The sequence below is a fragment of the Gnatocerus cornutus genome, chromosome 5 (assembly GCF_029298725.1).
Source record: "Gnatocerus cornutus isolate USDA-ARS CGAHR chromosome 5, icGnaCorn1.1, whole genome shotgun sequence".
Lineage (NCBI taxonomy): Eukaryota > Metazoa > Arthropoda > Insecta > Coleoptera > Tenebrionidae > Gnatocerus > Gnatocerus cornutus.
The window spans coordinates 8,582,347-8,603,097 of NC_142237.1; the positions used below are offsets into that span (position 1 = coordinate 8,582,347).

Below are 20,751 nucleotides of genomic sequence, written 5' to 3' on the forward strand. Positions count from 1 at the left end.
AATTGAAGGTATTTTCCGAAGGACAAGGTATATTATTATTGCTTCCACCTCGTATTATATGCAACCCACTTTTCAATTATTTATTAAAGAGCTACCGAAAGTTGTTCGATTTCCCATCCCGCCAGTCGAAAAGTTGTCATTACATTGGGGGATTTTCCCTTTTCCAGGTAAAGGGCCTGAGCATCGAACACGAGAAACTCGCCGTGGCTCAAAGCCACTCAAACATGGACACAACCCTGGATTCCCCCACGTCTCGAAAACACCTCAAAGTCCTCAAAGAAGAAATGGAGAATTCATCAAACAACCACCACCAATCAAGCCCGTCCCCCAGTTACTCGCCCGCCATGTCCCCTTACATGCACCCGCACCATTACCGGCAGTACGAGCAACGCATGCCGGCCACAGGAGCGGCTTTCGAATCTGCCATGAAAAGACCATTACGGAGCCCTAGCGAAACTTTACACGAATCGGTGAGGGCGTCCGTTCTCAGAGACGGTAGCAAAACAGCTGGAAGACCTGGATCGCCAGGACATGGACCATTGTCTTTGGCTTTCAGACCGTCGTCGTCTTGCTCCTTACCGTTGCAGCCCGAGGCGGACGCCCCACCTGAAAACAGGTTCGATCCTGACCCTGCGACGGCGGTGGTGTGTCCGGAGAGTAATACCTCGGACTGCTGTAAGGACACTGGATGCGCTGAAGGTAAACAAACCGAGCTAATATAGGCAACTTATTATTCATGCTGGGAGTCATCAGGGATCTGTATGTTGTCTCTATTTTGCAGATTTAAGGATGAAAATGGAACCGGCTATTCAACAGGATGAGCCCCCGAACAGCACGAGTGGGGGCAGCGGAAACGTTACAGGACTCAGCAATAATGGTTCGGCTAATGGCTCACTCGGACAGTTAGTTAAATATGAACATGATAGGGACAAGACGGATCTGGTGCCAGCGTCATTGTGGAATTCTGTAGCTGGGAAGCTCTCGCATAAGAGCGGAACAGTTAATACGCCAGATGGTAAGAGAACTTGCAATTATTACACATTTTCATTAAATGAAGCTCCGGATTTAGCGCGTTCGTGGCTGCAACCCAAATTACATTCTCACACGATCCAAATTTTGGCCGAAAGTGTCCGCATTAAATGCTCGGGAAAGAGAATAACAGAGCAAAAAAAAAAGAAACAATTGTTTACTCGATCCGGGCACATGAATCACGTTTCATAACTGCAAAGTAAAATTATGTTTTATTTGAGTCGAGTGTCAACAGACTGTTTACACAACTCTAGGCCAGGTTAATGTCTTATTAAAGCTGTTTTCACTTTTTATCTCAAAATAGGTGAATTATTTAACTTAATATGATCCGTTTACGATCTGTTGTTTGTTGCAGGAAAGAAATTGAAGTGCCCTTTTTGTGAACGATTGTACGGGTATGAGACCAACTTGCGCGCTCACATACGACAACGGCATCAGGGAATTCGGGTGCCATGTCCGTTTTGTTCACGTACCTTCACCCGCAATAATACCGTGAGGAGACACATAGCCAGAGAACATAAGGCCGAACTGAGTCTGAAAGCATTTCAGAATCAACAGCAGGTACACAACCATAATCCGTAAAGAGCTGAAAACCCTAATTGAAAAAGAAAAAATATAAAATCCACAAAAAAAACAAACCACAACTACCTGATATTTTTAAATGTAAGGTGCACCCCGGGAGACGGTAAAGCTTGAGATCTGATGTAAATATAATATATTCTCTAAAGTCTGTACCGTCGTCTCGGATTCATGACTCTTGTCTGTGTTGTTATCTTAAATATGGTATGTGTCATTTTTTATACTTTAGTTAAGGAATAACAAGTATAGGAAGATGTACGAAGATATAAACAATACGAGCTGGTCTTGTTTTGTTTTGTAAAGTAAAACGTGCAAGTGCATTGTTTATTAAAGTTTAAGCTTCAGAAGTTTCTTCACACTCAGGTTGTTATAATTTTAAGACCGAAAGATAAGTTATTCACGAAAATATTCCCAATGAGCGACGCGGAAAAAATTTGTCTCTAGGTCTCTAATTTAGAGTTTTTATTTTTTATGATTTTGTCGTCAAAATTACTAGGGTTATACATTTTCGTTGTACTTATTATATTTTTTAAAGAAATACTTACGTTACGGCGATAGTTTTTAAGTATTAATTAAGTGAATTTTGTGCGCCAGGGTGTATGTGAATATTAACCGTCCTGGCTATGCGGTTACAACCGTTAACCCAGAATCTACCTCATAACTTTAACGGCTGCCTCAGTTTTCTTTACCATTTTTTATTAGTATCAGCTAGTCATTTAGTGCAACACATAAAAATTTAGAATTTAGTTCCAATCAAAGCTCAGGTATGGTAGCAAATTACTTTTGCCCCTCCGTGATGAACACACCCTCAAGCTTTAAGAAATAGCTCAGTTTTCGTTTTGGTGAATTCAATTCACGATAAACAGGATAATAAAATTTTGTATATATCGTAATCCAGTTACATATTTTTTATTTATTATCCATTGGCTCAATTTGAATTTAGTTGAGGGTGTCACACCCACTTTTTTGAAAACAGAACCCTGATTGTGTCGTGCACTTTTTTGTTTTGTTTTTCAACGGCGCCGATTCCGATTGGTGCTCACTACAGGGGTTTATTGAAGGTAACAACATGCCATAATTGCTATACAATGAACCAAATAGATATTAATTATAAGCTGTGCTCTTAAAGCTACTAGTCATTAAATCAATAGCTACTTCTACATAACACTACCTCAAGGTCTATATATACTACAGTATTTTTTCTTGTACTACGGGTCTATATTTTCATACAGTAACTATTATATACATATTACATACACAAGTGGCTTTTCAGTTACATCAACTACCTCAAGAAACATGACAATTCATCGCTAATTTATTGTATAGATAATTTTTAACGGTATAATTCATTAGGGATAGTCGCAGTGTTATGTTCCAGACGTTTTTTACCACAGTACAAAATTGCTATATTGTCTCTTTGGCTTCCTCGCAGCTTCATTCCCAATGCACTCAGTTTTATTTTCTAAGGCTGTAAATATTGCACGCAAGTTTGAAGGGTTTGTTGTAAGTCTGCGCCCATCGACGGCGATTGTGAGTTGTAATTATATTTATTTGAAGAAATCGACGTCGGAGGTCGAAGACTTATTTCAAAACCGCGCAAAATCTGAGGCATTCAGGGTTCCATTTTCGTGTTTTTATATATGTATATGTTATATTTACTTTAGGCTTAGTGTAATTAAGTTTATATTGTATGTATATCCTTATTAATTCTTTAAAAGAATTTTTTTTTGAATTTTATTAATTTGTTAACTGTCAAAGTTGAATGCGTCTCAACTATAAAATTTTTAATCTTATGAAGAAAAATTGGTTTGATATGGTCTAGGCACAGTGATTGAAATTGGTGATGGAACTGAACAAAAACTTTAAAAAAGAAGAAAAAAAACGATAGAAATAAGTGAAAAGTTCGGGAATTTTTCAACTTTTTATATCAAATTTCGATTGTTCACTAGGGGACGTGCCATTTGTTTTTCCCAATCAATGTTTGAATGTTTTTATTTTTGACCGATAAACCATGTCCTCTAATCGTGTATTGTAAACGGCTTTTATATAAATTTGTGCTGTTCCTGATGTTATCACCTCTCCGAGGTACGATTGCTAGGTCCACGGACTCGCATCTGTTTTTTACATGTTTACATCTACTGTGTCATATTGTATTAATAGTGGCAATGCAATGTTAACGTGATCGATGTGAATGTTACGTTTCTTCATAATTTCGCAATAATCTCAGGTATTTGTTCAGGGATTTTTAATCGATATGTTTATTTCGTTTATTTTTTACATGCTGCAACTACATACATGCATGTTATTATTTTTAAGGCGTGTGCATGCGTTGTATGACTGTTATATGTTAATAAGTCACATTTTCATGTATGTCCAACAGCGTCGGAAATGCACTCTGATCTATAACGGGTATCGATGCTGCTGAAACATTTTTATTATTTTTTTTATACTTTGTTATGTTGTTCTGAGCGGTGCGTTTCCGAGGCCGTCGACATTATATTTGTATATATTGGCACTCGAATAATGTTAATAGTACGTTCAGATATTTGTTGCCTGTTAACTCAATACAGAGGTCACACTTTAAAACAACACGTCAAGTGACAGTACAAAGCAAGAGAAAATAAATTATATGGGAAAAATGTAAATGAAATCTACCTCAATCAAATGTATTCCATACTCCTTCGTTGAAAATGTTAGTACAAACAATGTAATTATATTGTTTTATATACGAAACTTACCTAGGTGTTTATGTAAACTCAGGAATTACAAAAGTACAAAACGCAATGAAATAAAAATTTAAATTATGTAATAGAATTCAGGGAATTACCGAATCTCGTCAGATTATATTGTAAAGTTGTAATAGATTGTTATTGCATACATATATACCTATTTAGACATTCTAGGTAAGGACACTACTGTCATAGATTTAAGGAATTTTTCGATATTCCTTTAGTCTCTGCATGTAGTTGGTACAAACACCTATCGGTACGTGTGTATCGTTTTTCTGATGAATGCTGTTGGAGAATATTCATAGTACCCGTACTATATGCTGTGACACTCACTATGTAACTAACGCAACAGTTATGTGTTCCTAGACGATAACATTACATTGTCACACTGTTAAACTTAACACAATGTAATGTAATGTGTACAGCCATCACGAACCCACTCCTTGCATTGGGAGTATAATTATCAACTACTTATTGTATATAAGTAATTTAAATGCAAGTAATTGACTATGTATTCATGTTCTGTTTTACTTATTAATTTTAATAAACAATTTGTCGTTTATTGGACCTTTCACTTGACCCTTTCTATAATCACTATAATCCACTTTTCATAATATACAGTAAAACTTCTTGATAAAGACTTATTATTCTACAAGCGTTCAATCTGAAATTTGCAGTATATCTCTGGGAAGATCCGAGAATGTGGTGAAAAGACAGTCCTTAAAGTGCTGGCGCATGTTGTATTTTTAGTGACATAAATTTGAAAATCTTGTCTTCATCTCGCTTCTTTTTTCATCACAGAGACGCGAACTAAACAGTTTTTAAAAGAACTAAAAGAAATTTATGTGTGACATATAGAGTTTTTTCTTACAGCGGGGCCGCCAAAAAAAATCAAAATATGTGAGAAACGGTATGCAACCAGCATTACAACTATGAATGGTAAGCAATAACAAGAGTATGCACAATGTTTAAAAAAAAAATGCGTTTTAGTTTATTGCTAAATAACTTGTAAAATCATGAAATTCTGTAATACTTCATCAAAAAGGTAAATAAATATTCTTCCCAATGAACTACTGAAGTCGCCAAGAGAGTTAGTTTTTGCTAAGATAGTATTTGAGAAAAACTCATAAACATTTTGAAAATACGTCATAATAAAGGTTGAGATCTCTGCTTTCTAGATCGTGGTGTTTACACGTTGTTATCTCTTGTCATTTTGTTAACGTTTGAGGATTTTGTAAATATTTTAAACTGAATGCTCAGAAAATTGTAATTTTCTGATAAATATCGCGCTTCTAAAATATTTCACTGATCAGAATAGACGATAATAAATTTGTAGATAAAAAATATGCAGCAACTGTTAGAAAGTCGTTTTTTTCACGTTTGAAGTGAATTTTAAGACGTTTTAGTATAAATGTGGATAATTTTTTCGCCACAGTTAAAAATTTTGATCGGTTACTGCCACCAGATGGTTCAGAAAAAGTGCAATTGAAGATGCAAAAAATTAATATTCAGTAACATCCACCTTTTGAGGTACCTTTTTAACAGATTGAATATTTGTGTCTACTAGTTTCTTCTCAAAATTTCCACCCTCTAATTTTGTTAAGAATCTTAAGAGTCTAAAAAAAATGTTCAAATCAATTCAAATTCAACTAGGAATGTTGAAAAGAAATTTTTTTTTTTTGACTGAAATTTTCAATTCAAATTAAAGAAATTTTGTTTTAAAAATTTTCAAAAGGGTATTTTCTTTAAATTTGTCACGCGATGTAAATATAAAATTATGACATACTAATTACAAGTTCGCAGCATTGCAGCAAAAAAAGTAGGATTATTAAGTCAGTAAATTTGGATTAAAAAAAAATCATACTGTCGCACAAACCAGAAATTTCACTTTAAAAATTATAGATTAACACATCCGAATTAAAAGATGAATTTTGTTCTAAAAGAAAAAAAATATTTTGTATTTTTTATTTTCTATTAGTCTTATTATTTGCCAGTTTGAACGTCTAGCCAATAAATGAACAGTTACGATCGAGTGGGTTGTTTGCGTGCGTTTTTCCTTATAAAAACCGCTTTGATAAAGACAATGTCAGCCAATAGAATGAATTGTTTTTTTGAGTTTTATCACATTCTCTATTTTGCTATGAAAAAAAGGGAGTTCGTCAAAAGAAAACTTCTAAAATTTGTCTCTACTGTTCTAGAAGTTTGAAATTGCACTAAATTAATAAAGATGACAAAGGTTGTCACCATGCCGAATTTCGGTACTGTAACATTAAAACCACCGTACTTTTTTTTAATTGTCAAAATTTTTGGTTCCTTAAAAAATAAAAGTTTCCAAAATTTGCATCTTTTAGCCCTTTTGGAAAAGTTTCGCATTTTTGTAATCTGAAAGTATGAAAATTGGCTAGTTTTGCAACTAAAAGCAGAAGGGCTTCATTTTATCACTAGACGTAATGATTATCGTGTGATCAAAGGCATTTCGTGTTGCAAACAAGATTTTTCCTAATTTGGCATTGAAGGAGCGACATGACATTTTCTTTTCACGGATTTTGACAGTTTTTTGTTCCTAGTGGCAAAAAGTGACACTACATATTTTCTCATTTATGAGTTATTGTTATTACTTTCAATAGAGACAAAATAAACGGTACTTCATAACTGAAACGCTGTTTTAAATTATGTCACTTTGTTATTCTAAATTATGAAAAATAATTGTGCGTACAAAATATAATTTCTCAAAAAACATTGAACAGAAGTAGAATGAATAAATTTTTGACAGTTCGACCAAGAAGGAGATTATAAAATTTTGAAATTTTCTTAATCCGTTAGTTTATTGCATTTAACATTTAAAAACAAATCAATCTCCATCATACATTCAACATTAACTACCAGCACACGTTCACACTCGTCAACACGTGTCACAAATGTGAAGACACCACCAACACGTGTCCTTTTAAGTGATCGTCTTATTAAAACCCTCTACAATCCAACAATTGGCCACTAGTGCAAATTTTTTACCGCGATACCCATCACATAAATTACAGCTACTTAATTATGGCATACAAATACCGCCTAAATAGCTGTGTTCCATTTAGCGATACTTTTCCATTTAATGTTTTCGGTAGAGGGTCTTAATAAATTCACCCTACTTCATCCGGCTTAAGGCTTATCACGGATTAGAACCTCAGAACTACTGGTTCGTAGCCATAAATTTACTAATTTTTATTACCCTTCCAACATCTCTAGTTCTTTTATTTTTACAATTTTTTTCCAAAGGGGGGAGTTTAAACAATTTGTTCGATTATTTATTCATTCATTTGTACGTTGAGTCAAGTGATGTTTGATCAGAGCAAACTCGCCAACGGCCTCATCTCAAATTACGAACTGCTAAATGTCCGGAGCTATAAAGCTTATTTTTGATGGAACGGAGCACAAAGCGCCAGCACCCCTCCCGGACCCGATAGCAATTATTTGCTCCCTTTGAATAATTAAATTTCCTATGTGTTCGATTTTCTGGCCATCTGCCAAAATCTTGTTCAAATATCGAACAGAATTTATTGCTGCTGCGGAAACTTTTTTTTCACAACTTTTTTCAGAGGAGGATTAGGGTGGATGCGAGCTTACCTGTCCCGTGGAAAATTCGGATTATTCCGATTGATGGCACTTGTATGGGAGATGACACAGAATTTGCACCGGCTTTATGCAAGAGTGTTGGATCGGAGTAAACTATCGGGGATTTAAATGCGGTTTTTTAGATTTTTACCGAAAATTGGGCACGTGCACATCTGTGAGGGGTTTATGGGAAACTAATTGAAGGCAGTTGATCAGTGTTTTAACAACAGCTTCTAGAAAAACTAAAATCACATAATAACAACTTATGTAATTTAAAAAATCTGAGTTGTGCAAATAGATTCTAATACCAGTTTTTTCTAGGCGCAGTTGACAATGATATTCTAATTGATCTAACACCGGTCGACACGATTTTTGGGTCTTGCTTCTGAATGTCAAATTTTGGTTTCTTCTACGTTACCAACAAAGGGAAAAATATTTTTTTTTATCAAAGTTTGCTTTTGTAAACTCAAAGCAATTTTTAGAATTTTTAAGAAACATGATTGAATTTTCATAAATTTATTATAAAGTACAACCAGATTTTTTTTGCTGAATCGGAGTTTTTAGTTCAAAAATAATAGCATACAAATTTAAAATAATAAAAAATCAAGTCCAAAAATGAATATTTAGTGATTTTCTTTTGCTAGGATTTATTTTGATAATTTTTCCGTATAATAATAACAGTTATTGAATATTCAAGTTACAAAAATATTAATATGTTCTTAAGTGTTTTTGAAGAAAACACAGGCAAAATGAGGTACCCAATGTTTATATTGATTTCGGATTAGAAAGTTAAAATAAGCTTAATAAGCTTCACAATGCTTTAAATTTGTTGCCAAAGAAATTTTTTGCCTTATACTAAAATAAAATTGATTGCAAATAAAACAGAATGTATCAATACCTTATTTACACTATTTTGACCCCATTTTCTAATTCAGTTATACCCAAAATCGGTTTTTACAATGATAGACAAGTAAACACTCACTACTAAGAAATATGCAATTTGCTACCGCTTTGATCAATGCGCAATCAAAATCAATGAACATTTTCAAAACTTTTTTATCAATGTAAAGCACAAAAGCAAACTTTAGAAGCTAAGATTCGTAGATTAGAACAGAAACCCAGAAAAAAAAAATTTGTCGACCTATGTGATAATTTAATAAAGCGTTCTGTTGTTATATTAAAAAATATCGATGGAAAAAAGAAATAAGTAAATTAATGGTCCTTTAGGGAGATACACAAAATTTGTCAAATTCAACATTGTTATTAGGCTAGCGTATTTCCAAAATGCTTTAAATTTTTCAGAGTTTGTAATTATAAACATACTACATATAAATTTTGTATCCACAATTTTTCCACCAGTAAATAAATGTTAGGTTATTCTACTGTTACAAAAAACCGTTTTATCCACAACACAGAAGATAATTTTTGTATTATATTTAAATGTTATTTGTTTTTTTTTAATTCATTCGAACAATTTGAACTTGTAATTCTGGATAAAACGCTATATTGCATTCGTGTTTTAGTCAAGTTTTATTCACTTAAACATATTAAAAGCTTGAACTACGTTTTTCGTGTGGATTAACCGTTGTCTAAAACACTATTAACCTTTACACTGCTCGGCCCGGAAAAATCCGCAAAATAATAATTCGCTCAAACTGCTCCGAGCGGATATATTCGCATTGATTAACAAGTGGTCAACTGCTCAAAACGTAATTTTTTGAAGACGCAAGTATGGTTATCTACCTCAGAGGAATACATAGTCACAATGGCTTTAATTTTTTTAAATACATTTTTTTTACCGTTCCCTGCTCAGAGCGTATATATCCGTCTACGACTAAAATTCATTTGAAATCTATTCCATGCATCTTTTTATCCACGCAGTTTAAAAGTAGATACGAACTAAGGGCCAGGTAATATTACCATAATAATCAGCTCTCATCTCAATGTTACCTTGTTTAATATATTGACGTTATGGAAAATTAAAATCTCTATGAACATTTGTAAAACTAGTTAATCGGCCAAGTGCTCAAGACGTTAATATGCGCTAAGGCAGATCACCGATCAACTGCTCGGAACGTATATTGTCGCAGGAGCTAACAAACCGCGCAGAGTTACAAAATTTTCCAAAAAACATTGCGCAGTGAAAAGGTTAATGAATATTTAACTATTCAACTAACTAACTATTAAATGCTTCCAAAAGATGTCTAATTCGAAATTTAGTTTACGAAAGTGTGCAAACGTCAATTTTCGAAAATCAAATTTTTTCACAAATTTCCCGCAAATTGAAATGAAAATGCTCAAGAATAACAAGTAGTTCTCTGAAACTGCAGAAAAAACGGGCGCTCCACTCCGTTCCTACAAACAGTTGGAAATCTGTTGCTTTTTTTTCTTTCGTGTCTGTCACCCACTTGAATTTTTTTTTGTCATGCAAAGGCCTAAATATAGCCAGTAAATTAAGAAAGAATTAGAATCGGCTTGTACATTTCGGTAATGGGCGGAAACTCGGATTTCACGGCGGCTAATACGAATCCAAGGGAACCTGCAAACGAAATCAAAACGAGAAAATCACCGTCCTGTCCTAGAAATGTGAACGCGAAACGCCTGAGCTGCAGCTGCCTTGATTAGTCGACCAGAACAACCCTAACGAATTTGGTGGAGGGTAGACGCAGGACCGGAATAAACATTCATTTGATCCAAAACATGCAATCGCTCGTAGAAAAAAAATCAAGCTTTGACCATAACTCTTATCCCCCAACAACATTCCTTTGGAGCGATAAATGAACTTTTTCGGCAGTTTCAAAGACGGCATTTTAGCTGATTATGCAAGCTTTAAATGTGCTTTCAAAGTGTTTTTCTGAGATTTATTTCCAGATTTGCATGAGTGAAAATATAGCTTATTTGAATAAATGTATTCCACCCCTGTGCTGCTCTGACTGGGTCTATATTTATGTGCCAGTGTCGGAGGGGTACTTGCTAAATGCACGCGAACAACTCGTACTTCAGATGTTATATATTTTGTAGTGGCCCGAGTCAAACGCACCACCACCAGCTTCGGAGGGTTGGCAATGAATGGCTATGTTTATGTACAAAGGGGGGCGAATAACCACCACGCACCTGTTAAGCAAATCGTGATTTAACAGTCAAATTTTAACGCTTATCAAAGTTTCTATTGTGTGGTGTTTACTTTGAATCATGCTTTAAGTTGACGAAATAATTGGCACCATAATCTTTGGGGTAAAATATTGGAGATATTTTGGTGCTCTGTAGATTTCTACCATTTTATTAAAAATCCTGCAAAATCTAAGAAAATAAAGTCTTAGATTTGCTTTAAATTTAAATTAATGAAGACATGAATTGTGCCAGAAGCGCACTTGTAAATTTTAGATGATAACGATGATCAATATAATTTTCCCGTGAGACATATTTCATAACTTATTGTTATCATCTTTATTATCTTTTCCTTTTTTTACACACCATACGCTAAAGAGCCCTAATTTTTACACCCACTTAAAAAAACTCAAATTAATGTGTCTTAATATCCCAGAACGCCTCTGTATAAATACTGTCACGAGTCGTGCACACTCTGGCACGTGCATTTTGGGCTATAATGTCCGCAGAACTAATAAGCGACACGTGTCATACTAAGTGATATCCTCTGCAGTTTCCTTATTTTATTAACCGTAAAAAATCGCAATGATAACAAATAGACACCCTCAGATCCTAAAATCACCATTTAATCCAGGTAATGTTTTAAATATTTAAGAGCTCAAGCTACTCGGGGTAAAATAGATGGTTGTTAGACTAACACGTGTGTACAGATTCAATGTAAATGTGTATTATTTTCGGTTGGACCGTGAATAAAGGGAAGGGTAAAAAAGTATTGCAACCCTTTAAGGTACGGAGGGCGTTAGTTTTGCAGATAACTAGGTGATTAATGGGTCTGTACTTTGCTTTGTTGGTTTACTGGGGTGACTATTGTCAGTCTATTAGAAGGGATTGTTTTGAAGGAAACATTCGTTTGAAAAAAATCGAAAAAATGTGGAGATAGTTGTAGGTATTTTTTTAAATGGGCGTTCTCACTTTCTTAATTTTTACCAGGAAGTAAGAGTTTCTAAAATTTCTTTGGGCTTCTCTATTTCTCACGTTTTATTCTGGGCTTCTCTATTTCTCACGTTTTATTCTTCTAGTTTTCAGTTTAATTCTTTCATAGAGTTTTGATGCTGCCACCATTTCTATTTTTTAAATTTTTCATAAAATTTAACAGTAATAATTAGGTACCTTCATCAATATCTACGATTTATTAAACAAGAATTTTTTCGATTTTGTATTTTTTTAAAAGATGATAAATTCTCAAATTTTATCAATTTTTTCTCGCTCAGAAACCATAGAATTGCTACTTAAGATTTTCTTAATACATCAAGGGCCGGTTTACGGAAGCTAAATTAAATCTTTAATTACGCTTAATAACTTTAACATCATGTTAAAAGACCATTGTGATCCCCAATTCGCCAATCAAATGTCAGCAATCGTCAAATTAGTTGCGAGATTAACTTAATTTCAATTAAATTATTGTGTAAACGTGTTTGATTATTGTGTATTTCCCGGATTTCTTAAATTTATTTGTTCAAGTTTAAAATATATTTTGAATTTTTGCGATACTGTGCAGGTTTGATATTTTCTTGATTTTTGAGCTTCTTTATATTTTTGTAATTGTTCATAAAATTTTTTGAAGGAATTTTGATTATCAGACTATTTTTTTTAAAATGTTGGAATAATGAGTTTTATTGGCGGATTTCTCAATTTTTTCAGCATTTTCAGCCATTTTTCAATCTTTCCAGCATTTTGGATTTGTATAATTTTTTATTCTTCATTTGTATATTTCAAGCATATTGAATTCTGCATCTCTAAATTAAAATAATATGAAGATTTTAAATTAAACGTTAAAATAAAACGTTCTAAAATATCTAAATAGATTTATCAATTTCTAAGATATTTTTTATTCTAAAATTTTTAAACCTTATTTTCCTCAGTTTTAATTGTACCACCAAATTTGTTTTTTCCATCTAGAACTTAACAAATCTGAGGACAATTAAAAATAAAAATTTTATAATCAGAAACCTTTGAAATAGAAACACTAGCTCGACAATAATAATTATTCTTATATTTTCAAATCCTTTTCATTAATTATTATTATTATGTATTATAGTCTTCAATATTTTTCAGACTCCTTGGATACATACTTTCAACATTTTTGTTAAATCTCCTGAGAACTCTTTTAATTCCTCCCAGATTTTCTTTTAGATTTCGAATATGTTTGTTATTATTTTGTGATTTTTTTGATAGGGTACAATTAAGTATTTAGAATATTTTATTTATAAAAGTTTATTAAATATGAAGCCAATGCAACATCCAAATATGCAAAACAACAATTTAATCTAAGTATCTTTAATGAAAATAATTGGCTTACAAATCAAGTTAATTTGAGCTTCCGGTTTCGCTGCAAATTTACTGTTATTTTCATTCGATTCAACTTGTAGGCTTCCTTACAAATGTTGGAAATCTCAGATTTATGATTAATATTTTGAAGTTTTGAAGAATTATAATAATTTATTGAAACGGAAAATGTATTTCCCAACTTTTTCTAGTTATAGCTATTACAAAAACCTCATACCATTTCTCATACTCATTCTTGCATCCCAAAAATAAATAATTTATAAGTGTATTAAAAATTCAAGTGGTCTATTAGCCAAAATCTGCATAATAAAAATTTCGATATGAAATTAATTTAGCCGGTGCTGCGAGATTAGCCAATGAGATAAGGACTTTTTGTACCCTAAATACGGACTCGCATATGGAGGGGGAGTGTGCATATAAATCCAACCACCCCTTATATGCACTTAGTTTCCTAAAACCGCCAGAGAGACCAGTTACCGCACCGTCAACGACCCAATCGTAAGAAAAATCAATCAAAACACCCTCCCCAGCTAATAAATGTTTATTTCCAGAAAATGAGTGAGTGCCATCTCGACCTTTCTTATGATGACAGCTGCGACTCCGGATACGATGTCTCTTTCAAATCCGAGTCATCGGAATATTCTGAAAAACCGGATCCTTTTTACGAATACGACTTCCTCAACCCGGAGCGCCCGCCAAACCCGGAACTACTGGAGAAATTCAGTACAGCATATCATTCATCTTTGGAACATGACCGAAGAAACGACATCGATATATTTTACGCTTTATGCGACCAGGAAGCGAAAACTTCAACCCCAGTTAAAGAGAAACCGAAGAAACGTTACGTCACCGGACGAAACCGCGTCACCAGATCCAAGAGTCCTTCACAGATCCTCAGGATAAAAAGAGTAAGAAGACTGAAAGCCAACGATAGAGAAAGAAACAGAATGCACATGTTGAATGAAGCTCTCGATCGCTTACGTTGCGTTCTCCCGACTTTTCCGGAAGACACAAAGTTAACGAAGATTGAAACGCTGCGATTCGCCCATAATTACATTTTCGCGTTGACACAGACTTTGAATGATTTGGAAAGAAGTGCACCGACGGGAGATTGTGTTACTGTGAATGTGGGAAATGTTGTGGTTTCGATTAGCAAAAATGGAAATAGCATTACTACCAAAAATAATAATGCTGTTGTTACGAGCGGAAGTATCACTAATGCCAGCTTTATGCAAGACTACAACTTTACGACCAAAAATGAGTGCTATCAGAGACAAGATGCGGAATTTATAAACGCGGAGTATGGAAGCGGAGGAAATTTTATGAATAATAATTATTACGGGGGTAATGAAATCATGTACGAATATTTGTGACTGATTTTGTGATAGAATTGTTCTAGTCATGCCTTACATATTGTGAAAATTCATAGAAACGGCTATTTTATATTTTTAGAATTTTATTGTAATTATTGAAAATGTATTGCAATATTTTAATAAAGAAAATGAAGTTTCATTACAGTTTTTTTTAAGTGAGGACGATTTGCAGGAAAACAAAATATTCAAGGTAAGTACTTTACATTTTGAAAATATTTAGTTTACTTTTATACCGTCATAATAATTACAAGCAATAAGCAAAATATAAAAGAGAACAAAAAATGGAAGCACTATGCATAACATTCTTAGTTTCTGCATAGAATACATATTTTCTAACAACCAATTTATTGTAAAAAAAAAGTTATTTAAATAAATTCCTAGTTAAATCTCTTTAACAATGTGAAATTATAATCTTTTACTTGTGAAGTCACGATTAAAAAATAAAGTTAATAAAAGACGAAACATTTAAAGAAATTCCATAAAAGCGTAAATTTTCAGGAATTTATCCCAAATACGACTGAAATTATTAAAAATGTTAAGGACAAGCTTCAGGCCTCTCACAATAAACATTTTCACAAAATTTCTACAACCATTCGACAAAATACATAAAATTGAAGCCATCATCTCTCAAATCCAATTGATCAACTTGATCAAATTTGCCTTCACGGCTTGGTCCATGATCAGATTACCTCAAATATTGTAATTTTGCCAAGCTTCATGAAATTTCATGCTTCGAAACATTGAAATTGTTTTTAGAAAAAATTAATTCCGAAAAACTCTTCGTATTCAGTGGAACCGTTCGCAAACTGCAACGTGTGAGTTTCTTTCGTGCTTGAACAGTGCAGAAAATAATTGGTGGGTATCGCAAACAGCTCATGTAACCAGATTTAATTAAAACATATCTTTATTGACATAGGTGTATTTAATATGACAAAATAGAACATTACCACTAAATATTTGTTGTTTGTAGAATACACGTGTATTTATTTAAATTATACAGTAGCTTTTAATAACGGACAGGTTGCTGACATGTATTTGTTTTATTTGAAACAATTATTTACAAATCACTCATAAATTTCACTTGCCAGCAGATAACAAAATAGATAATCCCTCACCCGTTACGTTAACCAAAACGAGTTTTCTTAGTGCTGGTTTACTTGGAGCAAATTCCCAAGTAAAACTTATCAAAATCCGAGGAAAAAAATTGCTTCCAAACGCTAATTATATGACTTAAAAATGTTGCAGAGGCTTGTAGCAAGTGCCCAGAAGGAGTAAAAATACCATGACCACCATAGAATTAAAAAATGTTTAAAATTAGTGAAGATAAGCAGAAGACGCTGCCTCTACACCACCAAATTGTCGAAAGAAAGTCAAAATTTCTTCCAAAACCAGTACTTTCTCTGAGACACAACTAAAATTTTCCTCTTGAAAGTTCGGCAGCTGGAGGCCCAACAAGCTCTTCGTATTTTTAAAAAGTATCACCTTTTCTCTGTAACTAGAACGTCGTTATTTATTTACCGTAAATTCGATGAATTTTCGACAAAGGATAACCGTTCAATCCCTCATGTTACAATAACCCGTGAAATTCGCAATAAATTCGGTTCGACATAAAGGGTTACGTATTCATTGAAAGTAATTCAATAGAATTCGCCACGACTAAAAATTTAATGTTACGAAAAAAAATTTCCAGGGTGACGAAAGACGGTCGAAATATGGTCGAAAGCCTGCTGCATTATTAAAGGATCATTTTATGGTCCGTCAGACCGATTCCGAGATGGAACCGATTAGGCATTGTTGAGTAAATCAGATACTGAAGCTCTTACAACCTGATCAATGGATAAAATGGATAAAAGCTCTAGATGAGGGGAGAGCTTTCGAATTTGAACGGTGAAAAATTTTAAATCCGTTTTAATTAGTAATGACTCAAAATCTGCATCTAATTTTTATTGCTGATAATTTTTTACATAACAAGTTTTAAGAAGTAACTAAAACGAAATTTCGAAGTCAAAAACTTCATTTCGCAGTTTTTGATAAAATAGTGGACTGGTCAGTATCGGAAAAGTTAGCTTAAAAGCGTTTGGCGCCCTCTGGCCAAAGCTTTCAGAGCTTAATCAAAGCTCAAAAAGCAGATTCCTTTTAAAGTTCCAAAACCATGCGCGCTTTTATCGATTTTGTACATTTGAAAACACGCACAACCATGCCGGAGTTCTCAGGACTGCAACACAATGAAGAGCGACCCCACATTTTGATTGTAGGAACCAAAGATCATAACATCTCATCGCCTCTTGACAACAGAACCTTCAGTTATAACATCCCTTCCAGTAAGTTTTTAATGTGTCATCTTCAAACTTAACCCAACATTGCAGAGACTTGGTGGCCATGGTGCGAATACTGGAAGGACCCTCAAAATATTCTCTTCCAACTAGCCAATATGTGCTTCGTTGTTGCTTACTCTTCCACATGTTCCAAGAGAGGAATGCTCTTTATGCATTGTTGGCTCATTCTTGGTAATTTTTTGGTTTATTAACGAGGTTTTTCTGATCATGTCCTTCAGGTTTGATGCTCTTCTCCGCATGGGCATGGAATATAATATGTGCCCCTGACGTCTTTACTTGGAACTTCGCCTTTATGTTGATGAACATGGCGCAAGTTTTCCATATTTTGTACCAACTGCGACCCGTGAAATTTGATCCAGAGCTCGAAGAAGCTTACCACGCTCTATTCGAGCCCTTTAAAGTATTCCTTTAAAAGTTCATCTGTCTGTTTAGACGCACTTTCTGTCTTTCTAATCCACGTCTTCCTCTCACAGCTTTTTTTGTTTTAACTAATCTTAACATTTCCTTAACATCAAACAGCTTTCCAGGCTCCAATTCAAGAAAATGGTGAGCGTAGAGTTTGCACAAGTCATGTCCTTGCACGCTGGTGAAGCTTACGCAGTGCAGAACCTCACTAGAACCGACCGTCTAGGTCTTCTCCTCTCTGGAAAGGTGAACGTGTTATCCGACAACCAATTCCTGCATCCTATTCTTCCATGCGAATTCTTGGACTCTCCGGAATTTGAATCAAGCCGCAACACTGTAGACGACAAATTCAAAGTATCGATAGTAGCTGCCAGTACGTGCAGATACCTATATTGGCAGAGATCAGCTCTGGAATATCTCTTTGTCAAAGACACTTACGTCGGGACTGTTTTAACAACACTGATAGCTCGTGATATTGCGACTAAACTTTATGCGATGAATAATAAAATTGTTACGGCGAAAGGATCTCATTTAGATATTCGTCTACCGAGTATAACTTCTTCTTTAACTTCGAGTGGAGAGTATAAGTCGCCTATTAGAACCAAGAAATCGGAAGGTGAGAATTTCGATTTAATTGTGATAAATTAAGAAGTTTCTTGTAGCTTGTCCTTTATCACCTGGAGCGTTTTCTAACGATAGTAGTCGGTATAGATCGTACGAAAGATTTAAAGAAAATGGGAATTTAAATCAGAATTGTTATTTGAGTGAGATGGAGCCATTAACTGAACTTCCTTCGACTGACGATTTAACGTCCAACGACGTGGAGAGTTGGCTGGAGACGAGTTCGAAATATCATAGTTGTGAAATTGTGGATATGGATTAGTTGTAATAAAAAAATAATTTTATTTAAGCTTGAAATTTTATTTTTCACTCGTACTAACATAATTTTTGCTAATTTGCTGTGGCAACTAATTTCACATTCGTTTTGAGTGCGGTAACAGAATGCGTTAATGGCTTCGTTATCATAGCAACATCTAAAAATTTTGTAAAAAAAATTGATTTATTACGCAAATTATTATTAGGAAAACAAGCACAAAACTCGTTTTATAAAACTGAAACGAAACGTTTTTTAAAATACAATACTTATTGTCCGCAATTAATAAAAAATTAATACTCCTATAAATTTTGAATTGTTAAAATCGGAATATCGTACTACACCCTAAGTATGTTCCTTATTTTTTTAATTTGGAAAATTCAAGCGTTTCTTAGAGCAAAACGAAAAAATACGACCTAATTAAAATTTCTCAGGCTTCGCAAAGTTGTAATTTAGTTTTTCTGGTTATAGATTTTGAGATAAAGTTAGCAATTGTGAACTCTTCTTAAAGAAAGTCCAGAATCCAAAAAAACAAATATTTGTGATACTAAATGCTCACAGGACAATTGCCAAATTCAAAATCCTCTAATTCCTCTTATTTTCAATTTTATAGGGTTTAAGGTCTTAAATCTTATTAATAAAAAGTCTTAATCGAATTTAAAACAAAGATGATCAATATAAAAAAAATCACAGATACTTATTTATAAGCACATATTTTTCACTTCTCAGATTTCTCTTCTAAAACAATTTTTAGAATGTGCCCATGTCCTAAATTCTCTAATCTCAATTTCAAGTGTTAGACCCTTGAGATCTTATATTTTTGGCTAGTGTGAGAATCTATTAGACACTATTATATTTATTTATAAAATTAAAATGCAGAAACCATATTTTTAGATCTGCAGGTTTAAATTTAATTAAATTTTTAGGTTTTCAGAAATTCCAAAATGAAGAAAAAAATCTTATATTCAAATTGAAAGTTTACCTAATTTTGAATTTTCCATGTTTTAGATTCTTTGCAGTTTGAATTTTATACACATTCTGATCTTAAATTATGCAAATAAACGGACTATACGAGGCATATTTCCATGGCTTTAACTTTTAATTATTCTTGAGCTTCCAATAAATCTTAAATAAATTATTATTATTTTTGATCAAATTTTAAACTTGGAACAGCTATTTCCGTAATCGTTTTGAGTGCATAAACAGACTGTTTCCGCATAGGATGCGTTAAAAATTTTGTAAAAAAAATTGGATTTATTAAATTAAGAAAATTATCACAAAAAAGACGATGTATTAATTTTAAAAATACTTGGCCTTTAAAACACGAATACTTTTCCGGATTTTACCTTATATTATAAAATTCTGGATTATGAAAATAGATGCTTTTATGGATTCTGCATTCTAAACTTTCACAGAGATTTAGATCGTATATTTTTAATCCGAAGGCTTTCCCATAAATGAGTATTAATTATTTACTTGTTGTTTTCGCTATTACGTGTCGACAAACTTTGTTGGACAAGTAGAAAAATTCGATTTCGTAATTACAATATAATGAATTTAGTGAGTTTTAAATAAACAAAACTTAAATATTAGGGAAGTGAACAAACAATAATAAATTATTGGTATAAAATAAATAAATAAACCAATAAAATTATTGGTTCCGACTAACAAAACTAGTTCATAATACATAAGTTGAAAATTAAACGCTATGAGCTCACTAACGACATAATTACTTTTAGATTAGAGCAGTTAGAACTTTAAGAATTTCTACGAGCAAAATATAACAGTAAAACCACCAAGAATGGCGCAAAAAAAACATGATTAATAGTTTTAGAACAAAAAAAAATATACACGGTGGTCGTAAATTGCGTATTGCTCTATCAATAGAATGTATTGTATAATTGCGCACCCAAAAAAGCAATTTTGGCCTTCTGGTTTAATTTTTGAAACGCAGAAAATTTTTAAATGAATGGGATTTTATGATACTTTGAAACAAAAATGTTCTCTCTTTTCCAAGTTGTAACTCAGACCTAAGAAGTCACCTCTATCGAAAGTACGCCAACAATAAAAAATGCATAGCCGCCTCTTGCCAACTTCCTGAAGCCAAAAAACAACAAAAAGATTTATTGATCCAGCATTCGCTTAGAATTTACGCCTTCCCTTATGTAAGAATCTCTATTTTTATTAGTAAGAGGACCTTGCGTTTTATCGTTCTTCTCTGCGTCCTTCTTTTAGCTGTGACGTCGTCGATTTTAATAATGAACTTTTAACGCAACGCTCGGATAACATGCCCGCCCGCGGTGGAAATCCATTTCCGGCTGAAGGTGCATATTCCCTAACCATGGAAATCGAGTTTGAAATGCAAT

At 33.5% G+C, this 20,751-nt stretch overlaps 3 protein-coding genes across 5 annotated transcripts in view; all 3 read left to right on the forward strand.

Moving 5' to 3' along the window:
• chinmo (Chronologically inappropriate morphogenesis) overlaps window positions 1–3,026 on the forward strand; it is a 34,119-nt gene extending 31,093 nt beyond the window's left edge. For 2 of the 3 annotated variants that reach the window (XM_088036105.1, XM_088036106.1), the window contains exons 4-6: window positions 168–699; window positions 782–1,015; window positions 1,385–3,025. In XM_088036105.1, the coding sequence (XP_087892231.1) occupies window positions 168–699; window positions 782–1,015; window positions 1,385–1,611 (993 nt within the window). In that variant the 3' untranslated portion in view covers window positions 1,612–3,025. Of the gene's footprint in view, window positions 1–167; window positions 700–781; window positions 1,016–1,384 lie in introns of all 3 variants that reach the window. The other variant, XM_088036104.1, reaches the window with a different exon arrangement.
• Window positions 3,027–13,740: 10,714 nt separating this feature from the next.
• Window positions 13,741–14,827, forward strand: tap (Basic helix-loop-helix neural transcription factor tap). The gene is made up of 2 exons (XM_088037015.1): window positions 13,741–13,895; window positions 13,949–14,827. The coding sequence occupies exon 2, from the start codon at window positions 13,952–13,954 to the stop codon at window positions 14,768–14,770; it is 819 nt and encodes a 272-aa protein (XP_087893141.1). The 5' UTR covers window positions 13,741–13,895; window positions 13,949–13,951; the 3' UTR covers window positions 14,771–14,827.
• Window positions 14,828–16,922: 2,095 nt separating this feature from the next.
• LOC148174140 (popeye domain-containing protein 3-like) lies at window positions 16,923–18,421 on the forward strand. The gene is made up of 5 exons (XM_088036311.1): window positions 16,923–17,091; window positions 17,137–17,277; window positions 17,325–17,506; window positions 17,626–18,127; window positions 18,174–18,421. The coding sequence occupies exons 1-5, from the start codon at window positions 16,923–16,925 to the stop codon at window positions 18,392–18,394; spliced, it is 1,215 nt and encodes a 404-aa protein (XP_087892437.1). The 3' UTR covers window positions 18,395–18,421.
• The last annotated feature ends 2,330 nt before the right edge of the window (window positions 18,422–20,751 follow it).